The sequence below is a fragment of the Mesoplodon mirus genome (genome assembly GCF_964341445.2).
Source record: "Mesoplodon mirus genome assembly, chromosome: 10".
Classification (NCBI taxonomy): domain Eukaryota; kingdom Metazoa; phylum Chordata; class Mammalia; order Artiodactyla; family Ziphiidae; genus Mesoplodon; species Mesoplodon mirus.
The window spans coordinates 14,867,092-14,886,290 of NC_138986.1; the positions used below are offsets into that span (position 1 = coordinate 14,867,092).

General features: G+C 42.8%; 1 protein-coding gene across 3 annotated transcripts in view; it reads left to right on the forward strand.

The window, feature by feature from the left end:
- RMND1 (required for meiotic nuclear division 1 homolog) overlaps positions 1-9,006 on the forward strand; it is a 38,105-nt gene extending 29,099 nt beyond the window's left edge. For all 3 annotated transcript variants that reach the window (XM_082633836.1, XM_082633838.1, XM_082633837.1), the window contains 2 exons: positions 7,820-7,936; positions 8,789-9,006. In XM_082633836.1, the coding sequence (XP_082489962.1) occupies positions 7,820-7,936; positions 8,789-8,821 (150 nt within the window). In that variant the 3' untranslated portion in view covers positions 8,822-9,006. The remainder of the gene's footprint in view (positions 1-7,819; positions 7,937-8,788) is intronic.
- Positions 9,007-19,199: the final 10,193 nt, after the last annotated feature.

Genomic DNA, 19,199 nt, shown 5'->3' on the forward strand with positions numbered 1-19,199 from the left:
TTCTTTGTTTTTTTCCTAATCTTTTCAACACATGGTGCTACAACAATGGGATAGTCATAATGAACCCTTTCCTTTACTTCACACCATTTCTAAATGAATCAGAGACCTTTTAAATATAAAAGCTAAAATTATAAAACCTCAGGAAGAAAATATAGGAAAAAGGCCTCATGACCTTGGGGAAGGCCGAGATTTGTTAAGGAAAAAAAAAAAAACATGCACCTTGGGGAACGAATTTGATAAGTTGAACTTCATCAAAACTAAGACCACTGCTCTTTGAAAGACACTCTTAAGAATATGAAAAGGCAAATCACAGGCTGGGAGGAAATATTCTCCATATATAACCTGACAAAGGACTTGTCCAGAATAATCAAAGAACTCTTTCTACTCAAGGGGCTTCCCTGGTGGCGCAGTGGTTAAGAATCTGCCTGCCAATGCAGGGGACATGGGTTCGAGCCCTGGTCTGGGAAGATCCCACACGCCATGGAGCAGCTAAGCCTGTGCGCCACAACTACTGAGCCTGCTCTCTAGGCCCGCGTGCCACAACTACTGAAGCCCGCATGCCTAGAGCCCGTACTCCACAACAAGAGCAGCCACCGCAATGGGAAGCCCGCGCAGCACGACGAAGAGTAGCCCCCGCTTGCCGCAACTAGAGAAAGCCTGTGTGCAGCAACGAAGACCCAACGCAGCCAAAAATAAAATAAATAATAAAATAAATAATTTTTTAAAAAGATCTATGCATTTAAAAAAAGGAAGAACTCTTTCTACTCAAAAAGACAACCCAGTTTTTTAAATGGGCAAAAGATTTAAACTGACGTCTCACAAAATATGTGAACGGCCAAATGAACATGAGAAGATGTTCAACGTTATCGTTTACCAGGGAAGTGCAAATTAAACCTGCAATGCACTGTTACTACACACTCACTAGAATGACTAAAACTTAAAGGACTGACAATACCAAGTGTTGGGAAGGATATAGAGCAGATGGAAGTTTCATACGTTACTTGTGGGAATATACATTGGTACAACCACTTTGCAAAAACAGCCCGGCAGTTCCTCAGAAATTTAATTCTTGTGTTACTATACGATCCAACAATTCCACTCCTGAGTATTTACTCACGAGAAATGAAAACATATGTCCTCACACTGATTTGTACCTGAATGTTCTTAGCAGCTTTAGTCATAATAGCCAAAAACTGGAAACAATCAAATGCCCATCAGTAGGTGAATGGATAAAGAAATTGTGGGATAGCCATACAGTGGAGTACCACTCAGCAATAAAAGCAATGAATTACCCATCCATGCAACATGAATGAATATCAGGATCATTATGCTGAGTGAAAAAAATCTAGACACAAAAGAATACATGGTGTTGTATTCATAGGAAATTCTAGAAAGGCTAATCTAATCTATAGTTACAGAAAATAGATCAGTGGTTCCCTAGGGCTTGGAGGTGGGGTGGTGGGTAGGGCAGTAGATTCCAAAGGGGCACAAGGGATCTTGGGGTGATGGAAACGCTGTGGTGTTACTTACATAGGTGTCTCTCTGTGAAAAGTCTTCAAATTGTGTACTTAGAATGGAAACAAGTGCATATTACTGTATATAAATTATGCCTCAAGGAAAACTTGAAAATAAACCTTTTGTGAGAATTCTTTAATGACATTAAACAAAAGCATCAACCTTGATGAGCAGCCGTATTTACTAGGGGCGAATTTGAAAGTGCTCACGAGTTACGGCTTTTGGATGTCTCCCCTTTTTCTCTTGGAATGAAGGCGTTTGGTGGATCCACGATCGTTGGGATGAAGTATAAAGATTATTGCCACCAAGCAGATGCATCAGACCTCTTCTGATGACCAGCCTGTTGTGCTGAATTAAGTCAGTAACAGTGGCTGAGCAACAACCAAGGTAAACGGGCTGCCTGGGAAGTGTGCGCTCAAGCATCCTCCCCCTCTGCCCCCACCCCCCATCCTGTGTCCTTCCTCAAATCACGGCATCTTTGATGCCCATGGTGTCCTTCACATGTCCCTCGTGGACAAAAGAGTACAGGAAAAGAGAACAGAATCACTGAAGTCACCAACGATGAAGGTGGTTTGAGCAGGACACATCCTGCGTGTGCGGTCCAGAGGAGGAGAAGTGTAAAGAGAGGAACTTACTCAGCATGAACACTGCATTCAGCGTGAAAGCCACAGCTAAAGATGAGGAATGTCACAACAGGATCGATCGTGAACACTGACACGCGGTGAAGTAATCGACTAGCTGGACAAGCATCACAGTGCCGAGTAGGAAGGGGAAACCTGGAGGAAGTGCCTCTGCGTCTTTACTTTGCTCAAGCAGAGGGAGGGGATGTGCCAGGAGGGCGCTTGGGGTTCGCTGGGGACAGTGCTCCTCTGAGTGGAGGCTCCCTCAGTGCCCAGTGTGGGGAAAGTGATCGCAGCCCAGGGAGCAGGTGGACCAGGTCCCCTCAGTCCCCAAACTGGAAGAGCTCCGGAACAGTTCAGTTCCGTGGTGTTTTTCAAAAAAATCTTAGGTGGGTTCTGTGTAACTATAATGCTGCTGACTTCTGAATCCTTAACTGAGTACCTGGAGTAACGCGTACATTGCACTTAATCTGTGCTGTAAAAAAATAATTCAGGTAGTGTCCTGAAGAATAAAAATAAAGGTCTGTTTCAATTGGGCACCACTTGCCTGTGTGCTTGGTGCGCACTCCTCGGGGGCGGCGGTTCACGTACCGCATCGTGCTGATCTGACGGCACCGCGGATTCAGTGCCTGTGAGAAGCCTCTTCTCACCTTCTCGGTGTGGCCTCCTCACAAGGCCGGGCGAGAACACCCACTCCGGTGTCTCTGCCTCTCCTTGTAAGGATGTTACTTTAGACCTCACCTAAACCTAATCACTCCCAAAGGCCTCATCTCCAGATACCATCACATTGGGGGTCAGGACTTCACCGTGAATTTTGGAGGAACACAAACATTCCATCCATATCACCAGCAGTCCCTGGAAATCCACTTTAAATTTTCTTTACGAGCTAAAATTTGTTTCGTTTAAATTGTTTTTTATAAATTACATATTCCACATCCTTATTGGAATCTGTGTAGGAACTGGGGCAAGGTGGCTAAAAGTAGAAGTAGCAGGTATTCAGAGGGGAAAAGGGAATTTATATGAAATTGGAGCTGCACTCGTGAGATTCCCCCTCTCCTTCCTTAAAACACAGCAGCGAAAGTGATAGAAGCTGCTTTTCCCTGTAACTATGTGATGAGTACACTCCCCTCTAGAACGCAGGCTTCGTGAAATCAGAGAGCAGGGTCGTCTTCTTCCTGGCTCCCTTCCCGCTTCTTGGCAAAGGCCTCATGTAGAATATGTGCTCCATAAATATTTGTAGAATTAATCAGTGATTAAGAGTTCAAAATGAAACTCACTGTATTCTCCCAGAAAATGCAGTTGAACCTTCTCTATTTCTGTCTCAGCTAATAGCACGACCACCTGGTCAGTCAAGCAGGAATTTGAAACTCACCATGGTTTCCTCTTTCTCCTTCATCTTCCACATGCAGTCAGAGCACCCTTTCGTTTTCTCCCGAGTGTCATGCATTCATTACCAGATATTTATTGAAAGTCTCTACAATAGGCCCTGGGCTGGTGAGACAGGGAGGGATACCAAACTGACCCGCCTTCTGCGCCCTGACTGCTGATGTGCATCTCCCACCCCCGTTCACCCTAATACCTTCTTCTTTGTCTCCCAGCCTCTAGGCTGGGCCCTGTCGCCAGAAGACAGAGACATATCTGTCTTATTCACCATTTCATCTCCTCTGTCCAGCACAGTATAGTAAATACTGAACAAATATTTTAAGAGCGGACAAAGGACTCCCTTACCTGCAGAAGAAAGTTCCAACATGATCATGCTATGTATTCATTTCTACTGCTGCTGCAACAAATTACCACAGGCTGATTTAACACAGATGTATTATTTTACAGTTCTGTAGGTCCGAAGTCTGACCTGGGAGTCACTGAGCCAAAATCAAGGCGTTGGCAGGGCCGCGTACCGCCCTGGAGGCTCTGGGTGGGAGCCATTTCCTTGGCTGTTCCAGCTCCGAGGGGCCACCCACTGCCCTTGGCTCAGATCCCTCTTCCGCCCCGCATCCCGCATTGCTGAGCTCTTCTGCCTGCCTTTCCCACTTTTAAGGACCCTTGTGATTGCACTGGGCCCACCCAGATAATCTAGGATTGTCTCCTTATCTAAAGATCGTCTGACTTAACAACCTTAATTCCTGTACAGTCTTAAGTATCCTTTGCTGTGTAATACTCGTGGGTCCCAAGGATTAGAATGTGAATATCTGGGGGACCATTACTCTGCCTACCGCCTGTGGTCTATATAGTACCTCTCACAATTCAGTACTTACCTTTTTTCAACCTTACCTCCAAGCACGTTCAGGTTTTTCACTATCGAGCTGTACTTGCCTCCATGCTGTTTCCTCCACTAGAAATACTGTCCCCCTGGCGCCTCACCTTTTCTTGCTGGCACCTGCCCAGCTAGAGCCTACTTCACATTTACCACCTCTGGGACCCTGTCCCCGTTTTCTTCTGCTCCATCATCTGTGCGCACGAAACACGTCTGATTCTGTAACCAAAGGACATAGGAAGCATGTGTTAGTTGGGGCTCCCTTGCACACGAGAGGAGGACAATTGGAGTGACCTTGCTTATCCCCGTGTACTGGCTCACGGGGCTGAGAAACAGGAGCAGGTGTGAAACAGGGAATGTCTGTTGCACAGACCCAGACGGGTCACCAGGACTGTTTCTTGCCTCAGCATCCCCCGTACCAATTTGGCCTCATCCTTTCCTTCTTGGTGGCATTCTCTCCGCAATGCGGAGAAAGGACTGTGGGAAGGGGATATTCGAGCGACGTATTACTCTGCCTGGCAGCTTCAAAGGACTGGGCCATGTGTCCGTGCTTTGACCAGCCATGTGATGAGGCAACTGGGCCTCACAGTTGGCCAACCCTGTCTCCCCCTTGGGCTTTTCGGAGGAGGGGAGAGGGGTTGGTGTCAGGCGGGTAGTGATACTAAGATTGGCAGCGTCACGTGGTTGGAAGCAGGGAAGAGTAACTCTCCAAAGCAAGGGGGCAGGAGGAGAGGGTGCCGGGCAGGTAGCAGGTGGCCATGAGGTAAGTTCTAAACGAGGGAAACAGCGAGGTGCTATGGGAATGCTGAGCGAGCAGGAGGTCAGGAGGGGTCACAGAAACCTCGCCTTCAGGCGTGAAGAGGGCGCCGCCCACTGAAGAGTGCTTGGACTAAACCATCTGGGGTTGTTTCATGTCATCGAGAAGGCAATAGCAAGACGTTCGAAGCTCCTGAGCAGGGGAGTGAAACGATGCATCCTGTTTAGGATGAGAACTCTGGTGGCCCGTGCAAACGACACCTGGAAACCCCCCAGCCCATCACCACCACCAAAACAACCAAACAGACCAGTCTGAAGAGGTGACAGATAGTTGATGAAAGCCTACTAGGTGTATTAAGAAATGCTAAGGAGAGGATAGACTCGCCTCCATACAGCAAGGACAACTGAAGTGCCAGGGATCCAGGAATGCAGGATAGAGATCAAAGGTTTCTACGCTGGGTGCCCGAGAGGATAGCGTGACCTGCTTTGAGCTAGGGACCCAAGAAGAGGGATAGACTTGAACAGGATGTCAACTGTAGTTTGAGAAATGCTAAATTTAAGGTGCCGGCAGGAAAATAGTAAAAAGATGTTTTATAGGCAGTTAGAAATTCGGGCAGAGGAGAAATTGGGATTAAGCAGTTAATACTTGGGACTTATCAAAAAACAGTTTAAATCAGTCTTTCTCAAAATGTGGAATCCATACACTTGTACAAGAGATGAACTTAGGTAACACATGGACCCTGAAATAACATGTAAGCATTGAAGCAAGTAACACTTCTGTTCAGAGTTGAGAGATGCTTAGCTTGGCTTTAGTGGCTCTTGACCGGCCCTCTAATGTATAATCTACTACTTTCCCAGGCACCAGGCTCAGCTTTGTGTATCCAACACCATTTCACATCATACTGGTTTTCCATTTTGGCAATGTAGTTTCCTTTTAAAATAAACATTTCTAAGGTGGTTTTTGTGGGGTTTTGTTTTTTTTTTTTGGTTGCACCAGATCTTACTTGCAGCTCACAGGCTCCTTAGTTGTGGCTCGCCAGCTCCTTGGTTGTGGCATGCAAACTCTTCGTTGCAGCATGCATGTGGGAATCTAGTTCCCTGACCAGGGATCGAACCTGGGCCCCCTGCATTGGGAGCACAGTGTCTTAACCACTGTGCCACCAGGGAAGTCCCCATTCCTGTCTTTTTTACTTTAAATCCAGTTGGCACATGTGTATCACAGAAGCAGTGATGGGATGGAAATGACTGAAGTTCAGGAAGCGCCTACACACACCAGATGGGCAGGATCATGCAGAGAGAGTGCAGAGCTAGAGGACAGGAGGGACAAGACCAGGACTCTGGAAAATGCCATCCACAGGCCAGGGGAGGTCCGAGAAGACTCAGAAAAAGAGTGATGGTCAGAGGCAGAACTTGGTCCCTAGGGGAGAAAAAGCCAAAGGAAGTGTGCATTTCAGGGTGCTGTCAAATGCTCGAGTTAATTGAGGTTTCAGAATCTAACCAAGAAAGGGTGTCACCGTTTAGGAGACATCTGGAAGTTTCGGGGGAGTAGAAGTAATATCTGCAACCTCTAAGGGCTAAGGAATAAGTTGGTGGTGAGGAAGTGGAGAAAGAAAATGTCTGTTCTTTAGTCAAAGTTAAAAGAAAAAGAGGATTGGGTCAGCACTTTGAAGAGAGAGGCAAGCTTAAGGCTGAGCATGTTTGTAGACCAAGATCAAGCAGCAGCCAATAGAAATAGGAAGACGAAGAAAGGGAGAAAAGAAAGAGGCACTGTTCTAAACATTTATACAAATTGGTGACTACGGGATTACATGAAGTCTGGAAACGTGGGCAAATACGTACTATCAGTGTGGTTCCACGTGTTCGCTCTCATTAGTAATGCTCTGTGCAAAATGATAGTAAATATGGTGCACTAGCACATTTCAGTCAGTCCCCAAACATGCATCTGTGATCTGTCTCAGATTTCCACTGACCATACCTGCACTCTGAGCATACGTACCCCCGAAGTTATCAAGGGGAATCCAAAAACTGTTTTTAAAAATTTGTTTCCAGACTGTGTCATTTCCAAAAGAAAGTGAGATACAGAGAGATTAAGGAAGTATAACTTGCCAGTGGTCACATTCAAGTCTTAAATTCAAAGATACTGTTTTCTATGAACCCCTCAGCCAGCTTGTGGAGCATCAGAACGCAGAACCTCTGCAGTTAAGCATTAAAAGCAGTGCCATCTAGTGGCGAGTGTGCAGCAGGTCAAGTTTTGTGTTTGGGGGGCTTCGAACCGTTTTAGTAGATAATCATTGTTCGTCATCTTAAGGCCATGCTAAAAGAATATTTCAGGTTTGCTTTTATTACCTGCTGAAAATCCAAAGGCAGCAACGAAAAACCAGAAACCAAAAACTTTATTTTTAGATCTTCCATCAAAGTCTTATGAATGTAAGAGCTTCAGTATGCAAAGTACTTCTTGCAGTCAGATCTGTGCGTTACAGAACGTCTCTAGGTGGATTCACAGAAAGGAGACAAGTAGCACTGGTACTTGCCTTTGGGGAGGGCTGAGGAGCAAGAATTGAAGGGGTGATTTTTCACTGCACACCTACTTCAAACTTAGAATTTTGAAGCATGCGACTGTTATCGTAAGTGACTGTTTAAATATACAGGATACTTTGAGATTTTTCTAACGCAGGTCATGAATGAAAAGCTTCAGCACTGCATGGAGCTAACAGATCTGATGCGGAATCACCTGACTGAGAAGAGGACGCTCCGCCTGGAATGGATGATTGTCATCCTTATCACCATAGAGGTAGGTAACTTTTATGAAAGTAACTTGACAGGAAATAATACCAGGAAAGAGCATGACTGTTCTAAATGTTAAGTCTATTTGGAAGTGAGGCAGCTTTCAAGTGACTGTGGTAATATTTTGAAAATGCATTAAGTATGATTTTAGGAAAAGTTCCACATTTTTATTTATTTTATTTGGCCATGCTGCGCAGCCTGCAGGATCCCAGTTCCCTGACCAGGGACTGAACCTAGGCCATGGCAGTGAAAGTGCCAAATCCTAACCACTTGACCACCAGGGAATTCCCTCCACGTTTTCTTTTTTATTATTATTATTTGCTCTTTTTATTTATTAAATAAATTTATTTATTTTTGGCTGTATTGGGTCTCAGTTGCGCACAGGCTTTCTCTAGTTGCGGCGAGCGGGGGCTACTCTTCGTTGTGGTGCGCAGGCTTCTCACTGCGGTGGCTTCTCTTGTTGCAGAGCACGGGCTTTAACCGCGAGGGCTTCAGTAGTTGTGGAGCACAGGCTCATTTGCTCTGAAGCATGTGGGATCTTCCTGGACCAGGGCTCGAACCCATGTCCCCTGCATTGGCAGGCAGATTCTTAACCACTGCGCTAACCTGGGAAGTCCCTCCCTCCACATTTTAAAAGATGGCATTTAGGGAAAGTTCTGGCTGTAAATGTATAATGTTCAACCCAACACCAAGCACCTGTGCCTCAGATCTGCAGCTTGCCCTCCAATGCCCTGTAATAACAAAAAAGTTATTAACTTTGGGAGCATTTTTCATTAATCACGACCTTAGAAAAGTCATTTTAGCTTGTACCAGTGATTTGCCATGAAATTATTAATACTTCTCACTTTTTATTTGTAAGGTAATGTTTGAGCTGGGACGAGTATTTTTCTAAGTGACGACCAAAGAAAAGTGTCATTGCAAGATATATTGAAGTTCTACAATCAAAAATAAATGCTCACCTGTTGAGATTAATAGGTATTTAATTTTTTTAATCAAGAAATTGTCAGTGATCTTTTTCAGTTTCTAAATGTATTGCTGCTTGAATAAAAACTATAAAGAATCCGGCATTTGGGTCTATAACACTGACAGTTTGCAAGGATAATGTTCATTTTATATTTTAAAGAACTTTGGATAATCTGGGCATCTGGGGAATTTGGGCATTGCTCCTAACCTTTCCCCAGGGAATCCCAAGCTTGGCCCTAAGAAAACCATACAGGAACTCCAAAGTGTTGAAATTTATAAAATAAGTAGGCTTCTTAATGGCAAAAATGAACTTTGTATACCTATGTATTTTTAGGTGGCATAATTTGAGTCTGACTGCTCACCGGCACTTTCCTTTTATTAATCAATACTTTCCATCCTTTCACTACCAAGTTGGTCAAAATATTCTTCCCACAGAGGAATATTTTTTTAAGTTTCTCACATACGTAGGGAAAATTAAAAATACCAAGTACAAAGAATTTAACATTTATGTGCTTACCATCTTGTATTGATAATTAACTTTTTAAAAACAAAGTCCTGGGGCTTCCCTGGTGGCGCAGTGGTTGAGAGTCCGCCTGCCGATGCAGGGGACACGGGTTCGTGCCCCGGTCCGGGAAGATCCCACATGCCGCGGAGCGGCTGGGCCCGTGAGCCATGGCCACTGAGCCTGCACATCCGGAGCCTGTGCTCCGCAACGGGAGAGGCCACAACAGTGAGAGGCCCGCGTACCGCGCAAAAAAAAAAAAAAAGTCCTTTTTATCTTCATTTGCCTCATTTTTACACATATCCCCCTGCCCTACTACCCTCTCCCCATCACAATGAATTTTTCATAAGTTATATACATATCCAGAGTATTACTGTTCTAAATTGGGACACTGTCAGTCACTTTATAGCTTGTTTAACTGCTATATGGTATACTCCCAAGAGAATACACATTTATCTGTACCCTCACTGATGACATTCATGTATATATTTGCTGGAATAGTGTGAAGTTGCCCATCCTGGTGTCTTTCAGTGCACCACGAGAGTTCTTCTTGAGTACCAGTCTTCTATTTCAGGTACCTATACCAAGGACTATGCAACATGTGGGCATAGATAGTTGAAGAATTGCTTTCTAGGGACTTCCCTGGTGGCGCAGTGATTAAGAATCCGCTTGCCAATGCAGGGGACACGGGTTCAAGCCCTGTTCCGGGAAGATCCCACATACCGCGGAGCAACTAAGCTCGAGCGCCACAACTACTGAGCCCGTGTGCCACAACTACTGAAACCCACGCACCTAGAGCCTGTGCTCCGCGACGAGAAGCCACCGCAATGAGAAGCCCGTGCACTGCAACGAAGAGGGGCCCCCATTCGCCGCAACTAGAGAAAGCCTGCGCGCAGCAACAAAGACCCAACGCAGCCAAGAAATAAATAGAATTTTTAAAACAGAAAACTCATTTCTACCTTAAAAAAAAAAAGCTTTCTAGATCCTCAAGTTCCACATCAGCACTTTCATAAAATCGCTGTGCCTGCATTGTCACCTGTAAGCAGCGTATCAAGTCTGTTCTCCTTTCCCATTTTCCCATCTCACAATGTACAGAAGGCATCTCACCCACCTTCAGTTTTAGTTGGTCCACTATATTTTAAAACCTTTAAATATACTTAACCTGCATTTTAAAATCTTTAGAAAGCCAAAGGACAATTTGAAATATTGGTCAACAGAGCCTTCTTTAATAAGACGGGCCATTTCCAGTAGAATTTTACTCCAAGTATCAATGTGTACAATCTGCTGTTTGGGTCAACTGTGTAATTATAAAATTTTAGTACAACAAAAAGAACACGAACATTTAGTGCTTTACAGTCATGGCAAATGAAAATTTAACATTTCAACTTACACACAAATACATAACAAAGAACAAAAAGACAGTAAGACCTTCAAGCATAAAAATTTATTAGGATAATGTTTTGTGGAGGAAATGTAACATACAATTTTCAAGAAGAAAAAGGAAGGTAACGCTTGAATCCTTATGTTTAAATGGATCACGGTGGACATCAACTCCTTATTGTATTACATTCCACTAAGATATATTAAAGGTATAAGTTATTGTTTATATAAAATTTATAATATTTTAAAATATCAACTTATGTCAGAAATTACATATTTTTCAAGTATTTAAATTTATGATAAAAGCTTCAACTTAAATTATAGTTTTTCAAATTATTTTAGGTATAATACAAACATAAAAGTTTTTCAAGATCATAGCTTCTCTCAGAACAAAATGTCAAGAGATTATACCAGAATATTGAGGAGAGCCTAAAAAGTAAATTCACCAGTGGCTACAGAAGCACTCCTCAAAGTGGTACCAAGTTTCTGTCACAAGAGTACAGTGGTTAAGACCAACCTGGATTTGAATCCTTACTCCACACCACTTAGTACTGGTATCATGCTGGGCAAGTCACAGAACCTCTCTGGGCCTGTTTCCTCATCTGTAAAATGGGTTTTATAGTAGCACTACTTCACAGGATTGTTGTGAGGATTAACGGAATTAACATATGTGAAGTTATGAGTTAACTGTTAGTACGGTTAACTCTGCGTAAAAACCCATATATGATTCTGAGAGTAAATGAAGGCTGAATCAAATCCCCAGGATCCCCTTTGAATCCTTAGTTAAGAAACATGTCTGAGGGCTTCCCTGGTGGCACAGCGATTAAGAATCCGCCTGCCAATGCAGGGGACACGGGTTCGATCCCTGGTCCAGAAAGATCCCACATGCTGCGGAGCAACTAAGCCCATGCGCCACAACTACTGAGCCTGTGCTCTAGAGCCCGCGAGCCACAACTACTGAGCCTGCGCTCTAGAGCCTGCACACAACTACTGAAGCCCGTGCGCCTAGAGCCCCTGCTCCACAACGAGAAGCCACCGCAATGAGAAGCCCGCACACCGCAACAAAGAACAGTCCCCACTCACAATAACTAGAGAAAGCCCATGCACAGCAACGAAGACCCAATGCAGCCAAAAATAAATTTAAAAATATATATATATATATGTGTGTGTGTGTATATATATATATTGCTAACATCAAAATATGGACCTGGGACTTCCCTGATCATCCAGTGGTTCAGACTCCTCGCCTTCCACTGCAGGGGGGCATGAGTCTGATCCCTGGCTGGGGAACTAAGATTCCTCGCAGCAGTGCAGCCAAAACAAAGAGAAAGAAAAAAATGAAAATGGACCAGAGTACTTCTTAAACTCACTCAAATGAAGACTTACAGAGGACAACAAACTAGTATCAAATACCTCTCTGATGGTTCACTAATGAAATCTGATGAACTGGAATCCTCAAATTTCCTTCAAGTGGCCCTTTTAGATCCTGGGTTTCCCGGCACTGGGGGATTTTCTGGAGCAGCCAGGCTTTCAGTGTTAAGCTGGGGAAGGTCTAGGCAAAGCAGCCAGCTGTTATCTTCAGACCACATTTTTAGAAAATGATGATGTTTAAACAACCACCTTCTTCAAATCAGGACTCTGCTGGCAACTCTACAGATCTTTCATAAAACTAAAAACAGGAACCTTCCCCACCAATGATCAACTATCTTCACAAGGTAAAACAAGTTGATACATACACAGCTGTCATCAATTGGGGGAAGTAGTTTTCCCCTATATATTTCATGATTAATTTCACTTTCAAACATTAAAAACTCCAGTCACACACAATTCTATCAGCAAAATTTCAGACTTTTAATATTTCACAACTAACATCTTTAAAAATCCGTTGTGCTTGGGCTTCCCTGGTGGCGCAGTGATTGAGGGTCCGCCTGCCGATGCAGGAGACACGGGTTCGTGCCCCGGTCCAGGAAGGTCCCGCATGCCGCGGAGCAGCTGGGCCTGTGAGCCGTGGCTGCTGAGCCTGAGCATCCGGAGCCTGTGCTCCGCAACGGGAGAGGCCACAACAGTGAGAGGCCCGCATACCGCAAAAAAAAAAAAAAAAAAAAAAAAAAAAATCTGTTGTGCTATTAATACATGTTACAACTTTTTATGACTCTTTCACTCAACTTAGCTGACTGAAAGCTGCCAGTCTCAAAAGACTACATATTATATGGTTCCATTTATATACCATGCTAGAAAAGACAAAAAGTGATGGAGAAGGAATCACTGGCCGCCAGGGAGAGGAGTGGGAGGAGGTTGGTATGCCAAAGGACAGCATGAGGGAGTTCTCTGAAGTGACAGAGCTGTCCTGTACCCTGACTGGGGTTACATAAATGTGCACCTATATTCAAGTTCACAGAACTGTACACCAAAAGGAAAAAAAGTTCATTTTACTTTAAGACAACTCTAAAGATTTCTTTAAATCAGTGACTTTTAAAAATATATTAATGATCCTGTCATTTACTGAGGCACTGTGCTAAGCCCCTTACACTTTTTTTATACCCACACAACCCTGTGAGATAAATATTATCCCTATTTGAACAAAACAAAAAAACTAAGGCTCAGAGGTTAAATAACATGCCCAAAGCCAAACAGCTTAAAGGACAGAGTATGATTCCAACCCGATCTGACTCCAAAGCCTATATTCTTAACCACTGTAAATATATACTCTCTGCTCTCTACTCATAAACACCAACCACGCTGTCTCTCCTAATGTCAGGAGGCTGTTAAGTTTTCTCACTCTATTCCTAACTTAACACTCTACAGATAATGTGAAAATGTGCAGATTGACTCTGGAGCAGCACTGTCCAACAGAACTTTCTGTGACAAGAGAAATGTTCAATATCTGTGTCGTCTAACATGGTAGCCTTTGGCCCCATGTGGATACTGAAGCACGTGTGGCTAGTGTGACATTAACTTACATAGCCACATGTGGCTAGGAGCTACTGAACTGGACCAGCACAGTTCTAGAGAAATAATATACCAAGAGCATGCATGCCACAGAAAGAAGCAACTTATCAAACTATGATGGCCACTTGCCAACAAGAAAACAATTCAAGGTAGATGTATAATGGAGTAAAGCTGAGAAATGCACAACCCCAAATGTCACAAAACCACATCTTATCTTATCCACTCACCCTTCAAGATTCAGTTCTAACACCAACTTCATTGTACCAGCACACCATTTTGCACATGTGTAGTGTAGAACAAACTGTGTATTAAGTATATGATTGTGTTCTCGCCCACTGTACTGTGGGCATCTAAAGAACAGAGATAGTGATTAACACATACACCAGCTGCACCTACCACCTATATCCAGAGGCTTTCTTCAAAAATAAACATTTTTGGGCTTCCCTGGTGGCGCAGTGGTTGAGAGTCCGCCTGCCGATGCAGGGGACACGGGTTCGTGCCCCGGTCCGGGAAGATCCCACGTGCCGTGGAGCGGCTGGGCCCGTGAGCCATGGCTGCTGAGCCTGCGCGTCCGGAGCCTGTGGTCCGCAACGGGAGAGGCCACAGCGGTGAGAGGCCCGTGTACTGCAAAAAAAAAAAAAAAAGATAAAAAAAATAAACATTTTTTCATTCAGTTGTGGTGGGAGAAATTATCATCTTCGGTCCTTCAACTACAAATTCAATTCAGTTCTTCAAGTACTTGAGTACCAGCAGTATATATGAAAGTTAAGTCCCTGTAAGGATCTTACAGGGGGATGGGAGATACAACATATATAAATAAATACCAAGAAAAGTAATTACATAAGTAAGTACAATCAGTGCTTTAGGGCAGAATAGAACTGTCAGGTGTCCTGGTGGTAAGATAAACTAGAAAGCAGTCTAAGAAAAAAGCAGCCATTATCCAATTCTGTAACAGCAGAAGTGTAAGACGATTTACTGTATCCCCACCTATTACTCAGAAAAGCCTAATGAGAAAAAAAAAACAAACAAACAAGGTGAGCCTTGGTCACTCATCCTGGCCTCACTCACGCTCCCCATGCCAGGGACTCATCCCACTCCTCAGAGCAGTCAGCCAAAACTAGGCTTAGAACAAAGCCTTCCAGATCCGAAGTTTCCATGAAAAATTCACAGCAGAAAAACATGGTATAGGTTTCTTTACACGCACACCCTGATTACCTTTTAGTTGTAACATCTTCTTTTAGGTCCCGGAAATGTGCTAATTGGAAGAGTTACACAGTACAATCTCAGGGTCAGTAATATAGGCAGCACACGGAGCTAACCGTAAAGTAGTTAAAATTCATTTAATAAGTACATTTTCCGTTTCCTCTAAAAATCAGTTGGGACGGGGGTGCTGGTATGAGGAGTCTGCAAATTCATAAAGACATCAAGCATTATCCAGAGACCAAATAAATTGACACTATAACTACGATCATGTAAAAGAATACAAGCTGGAAGACTAGAGAACAAAAGTCCCACACTATAACTTCTTCAGAAAAGATTTTTTTTTTAAAAATCAGCCAATTTTCTCATCTCAATCAACACACAGATTATTATTTTCTCATGACAAAAAGTCAGAGAAAATCTGTTTCGTTTTCCTAGACTGAATGGGCTTGGCTAGTTAATTACCTAACTTCTTTGAGGCTGTCTTCTCAAATTTTAGAGGAAGGAGTGTGACTAAACGCCCTCAGAGAAAAAACTGACTTAATTAACTAAGATAATTACTTACAGATTGACTTCAGCAAGAATTCTGGTTCAATCCTAATTCATCCATAAACAGGAAAAATATAGAACTGTGGTAGTTATTAAAATGTCATAAATTCTTTGAGACTCTTCCCTTCAAAGACACGGAGCTTAATTCCTCTCCCCTTGGCTGCAGGCTGGACTGAGTAACTTGCTTTTAACTAACAGCGTGTGGCGGATGGTGATGTTTCCTCCTCGCTCTTGCTTGGATCGCTCGCTCTGGGGGAAGCCAACCACCACCATGTTGTGAGGACACTCAAGCAGCCCCAGGGAGAAGAACCGAGAACTACCCGAGTACTAACCCGCTGGAGTGTAAGCCGCCCTGGAAGCAGATCCTCTAACTCGGTCAACATCTTGACATAAAAAACACCTCATGAAAGACCCTGACCCAGAACTACTACCTAACTAAGCTACTTCCAGATTCCTGACCCACAGAAATTCAGAGATAAACAAATGTTCACTGTTTTAAACCACTTAAGTGTTGGAATAATTTGTAACAGCAACTAATACTAAAAACTGAAATACCAGTTTTTTCAAACTGTGGACCCTGATCCATTGGTGATTTATGAAATCAATTTAAGGTACCACAATCAGCTAATTTTTTTAAAAAAAATGAAACAAACGATAGCAGAGTATATACCCATAATAACAAGTACTATTTCCTGAAAATTTTGTTTCAACTTTACATATATGTGTGTACCAGGTAGCATTTAATAAAATATATTTTTAGAATCTCAACAGGAAAAGTTTGAAACCTACATGCCTACGCTAATAGGTTTAAAACAAACAAAAAAAATTGCTAAAGTATAGGGAATCCTTGAAGGAATACAGTCTCAATAACAATCAACCATAAAATAAGCATTTTCTATAAACTTTTTAACAAAAACAAAATATAAGACACACAAAATACATCTTTGCTGACTTATACGTTAAGCTTGCCAACACAGGTGTGGCATCTACCCTAGACTTAGAACTCTAGCATGTAAAAAAGCATGTCATTTTCCCAATTTAAGAAATTACCCATAGGACATTCTTCAAAAAATTATGTAGTGAAAAAGCTTTGGGATGTACCCACATGTATTACTTCCTCTTACTATTACTTTCATCATCAGTGTTAAAGGAAATTCCATCTTCAACCTGAGCGCACACAGATTTTTGCACACCCCCCCCCAAAAAAAAACCCAAAAGTACAGTACTGTTAAACTGCTTTCTGCCCACTGTCCAAGTCTCCCTGGAACTATCCTCTTCAGAACACAAGCAAGTGCATATATCTCTGGCTGTACCTCAGCATAACACGTATCAAAACTTTCAGCAAAACCAGACTCTGCAGAATATTTATGCATAACTTAACTTCTGATGAGTCCACTCGATTATTTGCTTGCACTGAGATTTTCTTTGAGGTAAAATGTGTGAAACTATTTTTGAAATCCCAATTTGCCGAATTTATTTTCAAAATGCAAAATAGATCAGTACACAAACACTAAACAGATGACTTAACTTCCTTTTCTTATTACTTAACTCAGGGCATTTGTGGCTCTCCCATAACCAGACTAATTGACAGCTTCCCTTGGCCCAATGCGGACAGACTACTAGCCATTCTCTGCAAGAACTAAGTTTTCTCCCCAGCCTTTGCATATGTATCCATCAAAATGTTTCTACTTCAACCAGTTGTAGAAAGCAGATATAGTCTGTATAGCACTCCTTATAATGCTATTACTTGATGATGGTGACTAAAAAATCAAAATAATTGACATGCTTGGCAAAATCCAAGTATCCATCATTATGCCTTCCAAGAACTAGCAGCAAAGCCACCCCAGTTCTAAATTCCAGAGCAGCAGCTCCAAAAGAAAAGACTAGGATGCTCCTGACAGCACTTTCTCTAGGAAGGAGATTCAGAGTTTCAGGAATAACCCCAGGGTTTATTTCTATACAACTATATAGAGTATGGTACTGAGAAAATATTTGTTGATCTTAAGAATAAGCATAGTTACTCTGACTCAAGGCCAAATACTTGAGACACATAGCCAAGTTTCTGCCCAACGGCTTCATCTAAAACTTCAGCATTAGTTTTGCCCAGTTTTTCCTTTGGTTTCTCTTAAATCAGTTCACTCTCCATGTAAGCACTCATCAGACCATAAACTTGAAAGTTCAAAGTCTAAAAGAATTAAGAACCCAAAGATCTCTAACGATGTCTACCAATCAAAATCACTTCAGTTTCCTAATGAGATGAAACAGATCTCAACTGTAAAGCCAATCCAAGGAAACTGGCATGCCAGTCTAATGGCCAACTTTGATGTTTTAGTGATAGTGCACCAGAAATGCTTATAGCAGGGTCAGAATTCGGTTTTGCAAGGCAGACATTTAGCCACTCACAAGTCATTTATCTAGCTGATCAAAGAACAAGAAAGTTCAAGGCAGGTATGTACTAAATCTATTACTCACTTCTGGACCACTAAAGTTACACAGCTGCTTATTTTGCCTTCATAGAAGAAGGAATTAGTCATCAGTAGCCCCAGGTACGACTGGATTACCAAATCACACGCAGATTTTTAGCAGGGACACTGCTGTATGTTAAATTAACTGTCTTAAGATAATAAACTTGCCTTAAGTATTTTGTGAACTATGTGCCAGGGCACTATGCTTAGGTCTGGCTATGTCAACCAAAATGGGTTCCACATCAAATCAAGGAGCTTATATCCAGGATAGCATGTGCTTTAAAACCAGAGTAGCCTAGGAAGTGCTGCCTCCAGTTTCTTACAAATCAAGCCATATTCTTTTTTAAGTCTTCAAAATCCTAGATATGTAAAACAAAGAAATCGTTAAATGCATTCCTCAAAGGACTAAATCATACTTCTAAGGATATAAATAAAATTCTAGCAAAATGGCAACAACGCAAAAGTAAACTTTAACATGTTAAGAATGACCATCAGTGGGCTTCCCTGGTGGCGCAGTGGTTGGGAGTCCGGCTGCCAATGCAGGGGATACGGGTTCAAGCCCTGGTCCGGGAAGATCCCACATGCCGCGGAGCAACTAAGCCCGTGCGCCACAACTGCTCAGCCTGCGCTCTTAAGAGCCCGTGAGCCACAACTACTGAGGCCCCTGCACCTAGAGCCCGTGTTCCGCAATTTTAAAAAAGCCACTGCAGTGAGAAGCCTGCACACCACAATGAAGAGTAGCCCCCACTCGCCGCAGCTAGAGAAAGCCCACACAGCAACGAAGACCCAACATAACCAAAAATAAAATAAATTTATTTTAAAAAAAGAATGACCATCAGTGAATATTAAACCCCATGCTTGCCCTGTTACCATGTTTCAGGACCTCCCCGTTAAAAGATTTCAGGACCTCTAAATTTAACAGAACGGCCAACTCTGGAATCCACTCTAACAGTATCTCAAGAGACCAAAGCTTAAAAGGAGAGTAAATTGTTCGTAAGTAACAAACACGCTTTGCAGACTTCGACTTTTCTGGACCAAAGCTTCATAAGCTAAAACCAAATTACTGAAATAAGCACCAAATTCAATCCTAACAGCAACTTCTTAACATCACACTCATCTGGTCTGTAAGGAAGCACTTCTACCTCTACACACGGCACCAACAAGCATGTCTACTCCACTATGACTTCTCAATTACCACTGGCGATAAAAAAAAGTATTAGTAATTTCACAACTATCTCCCTGGTTCTCAAGTCCAATCCATC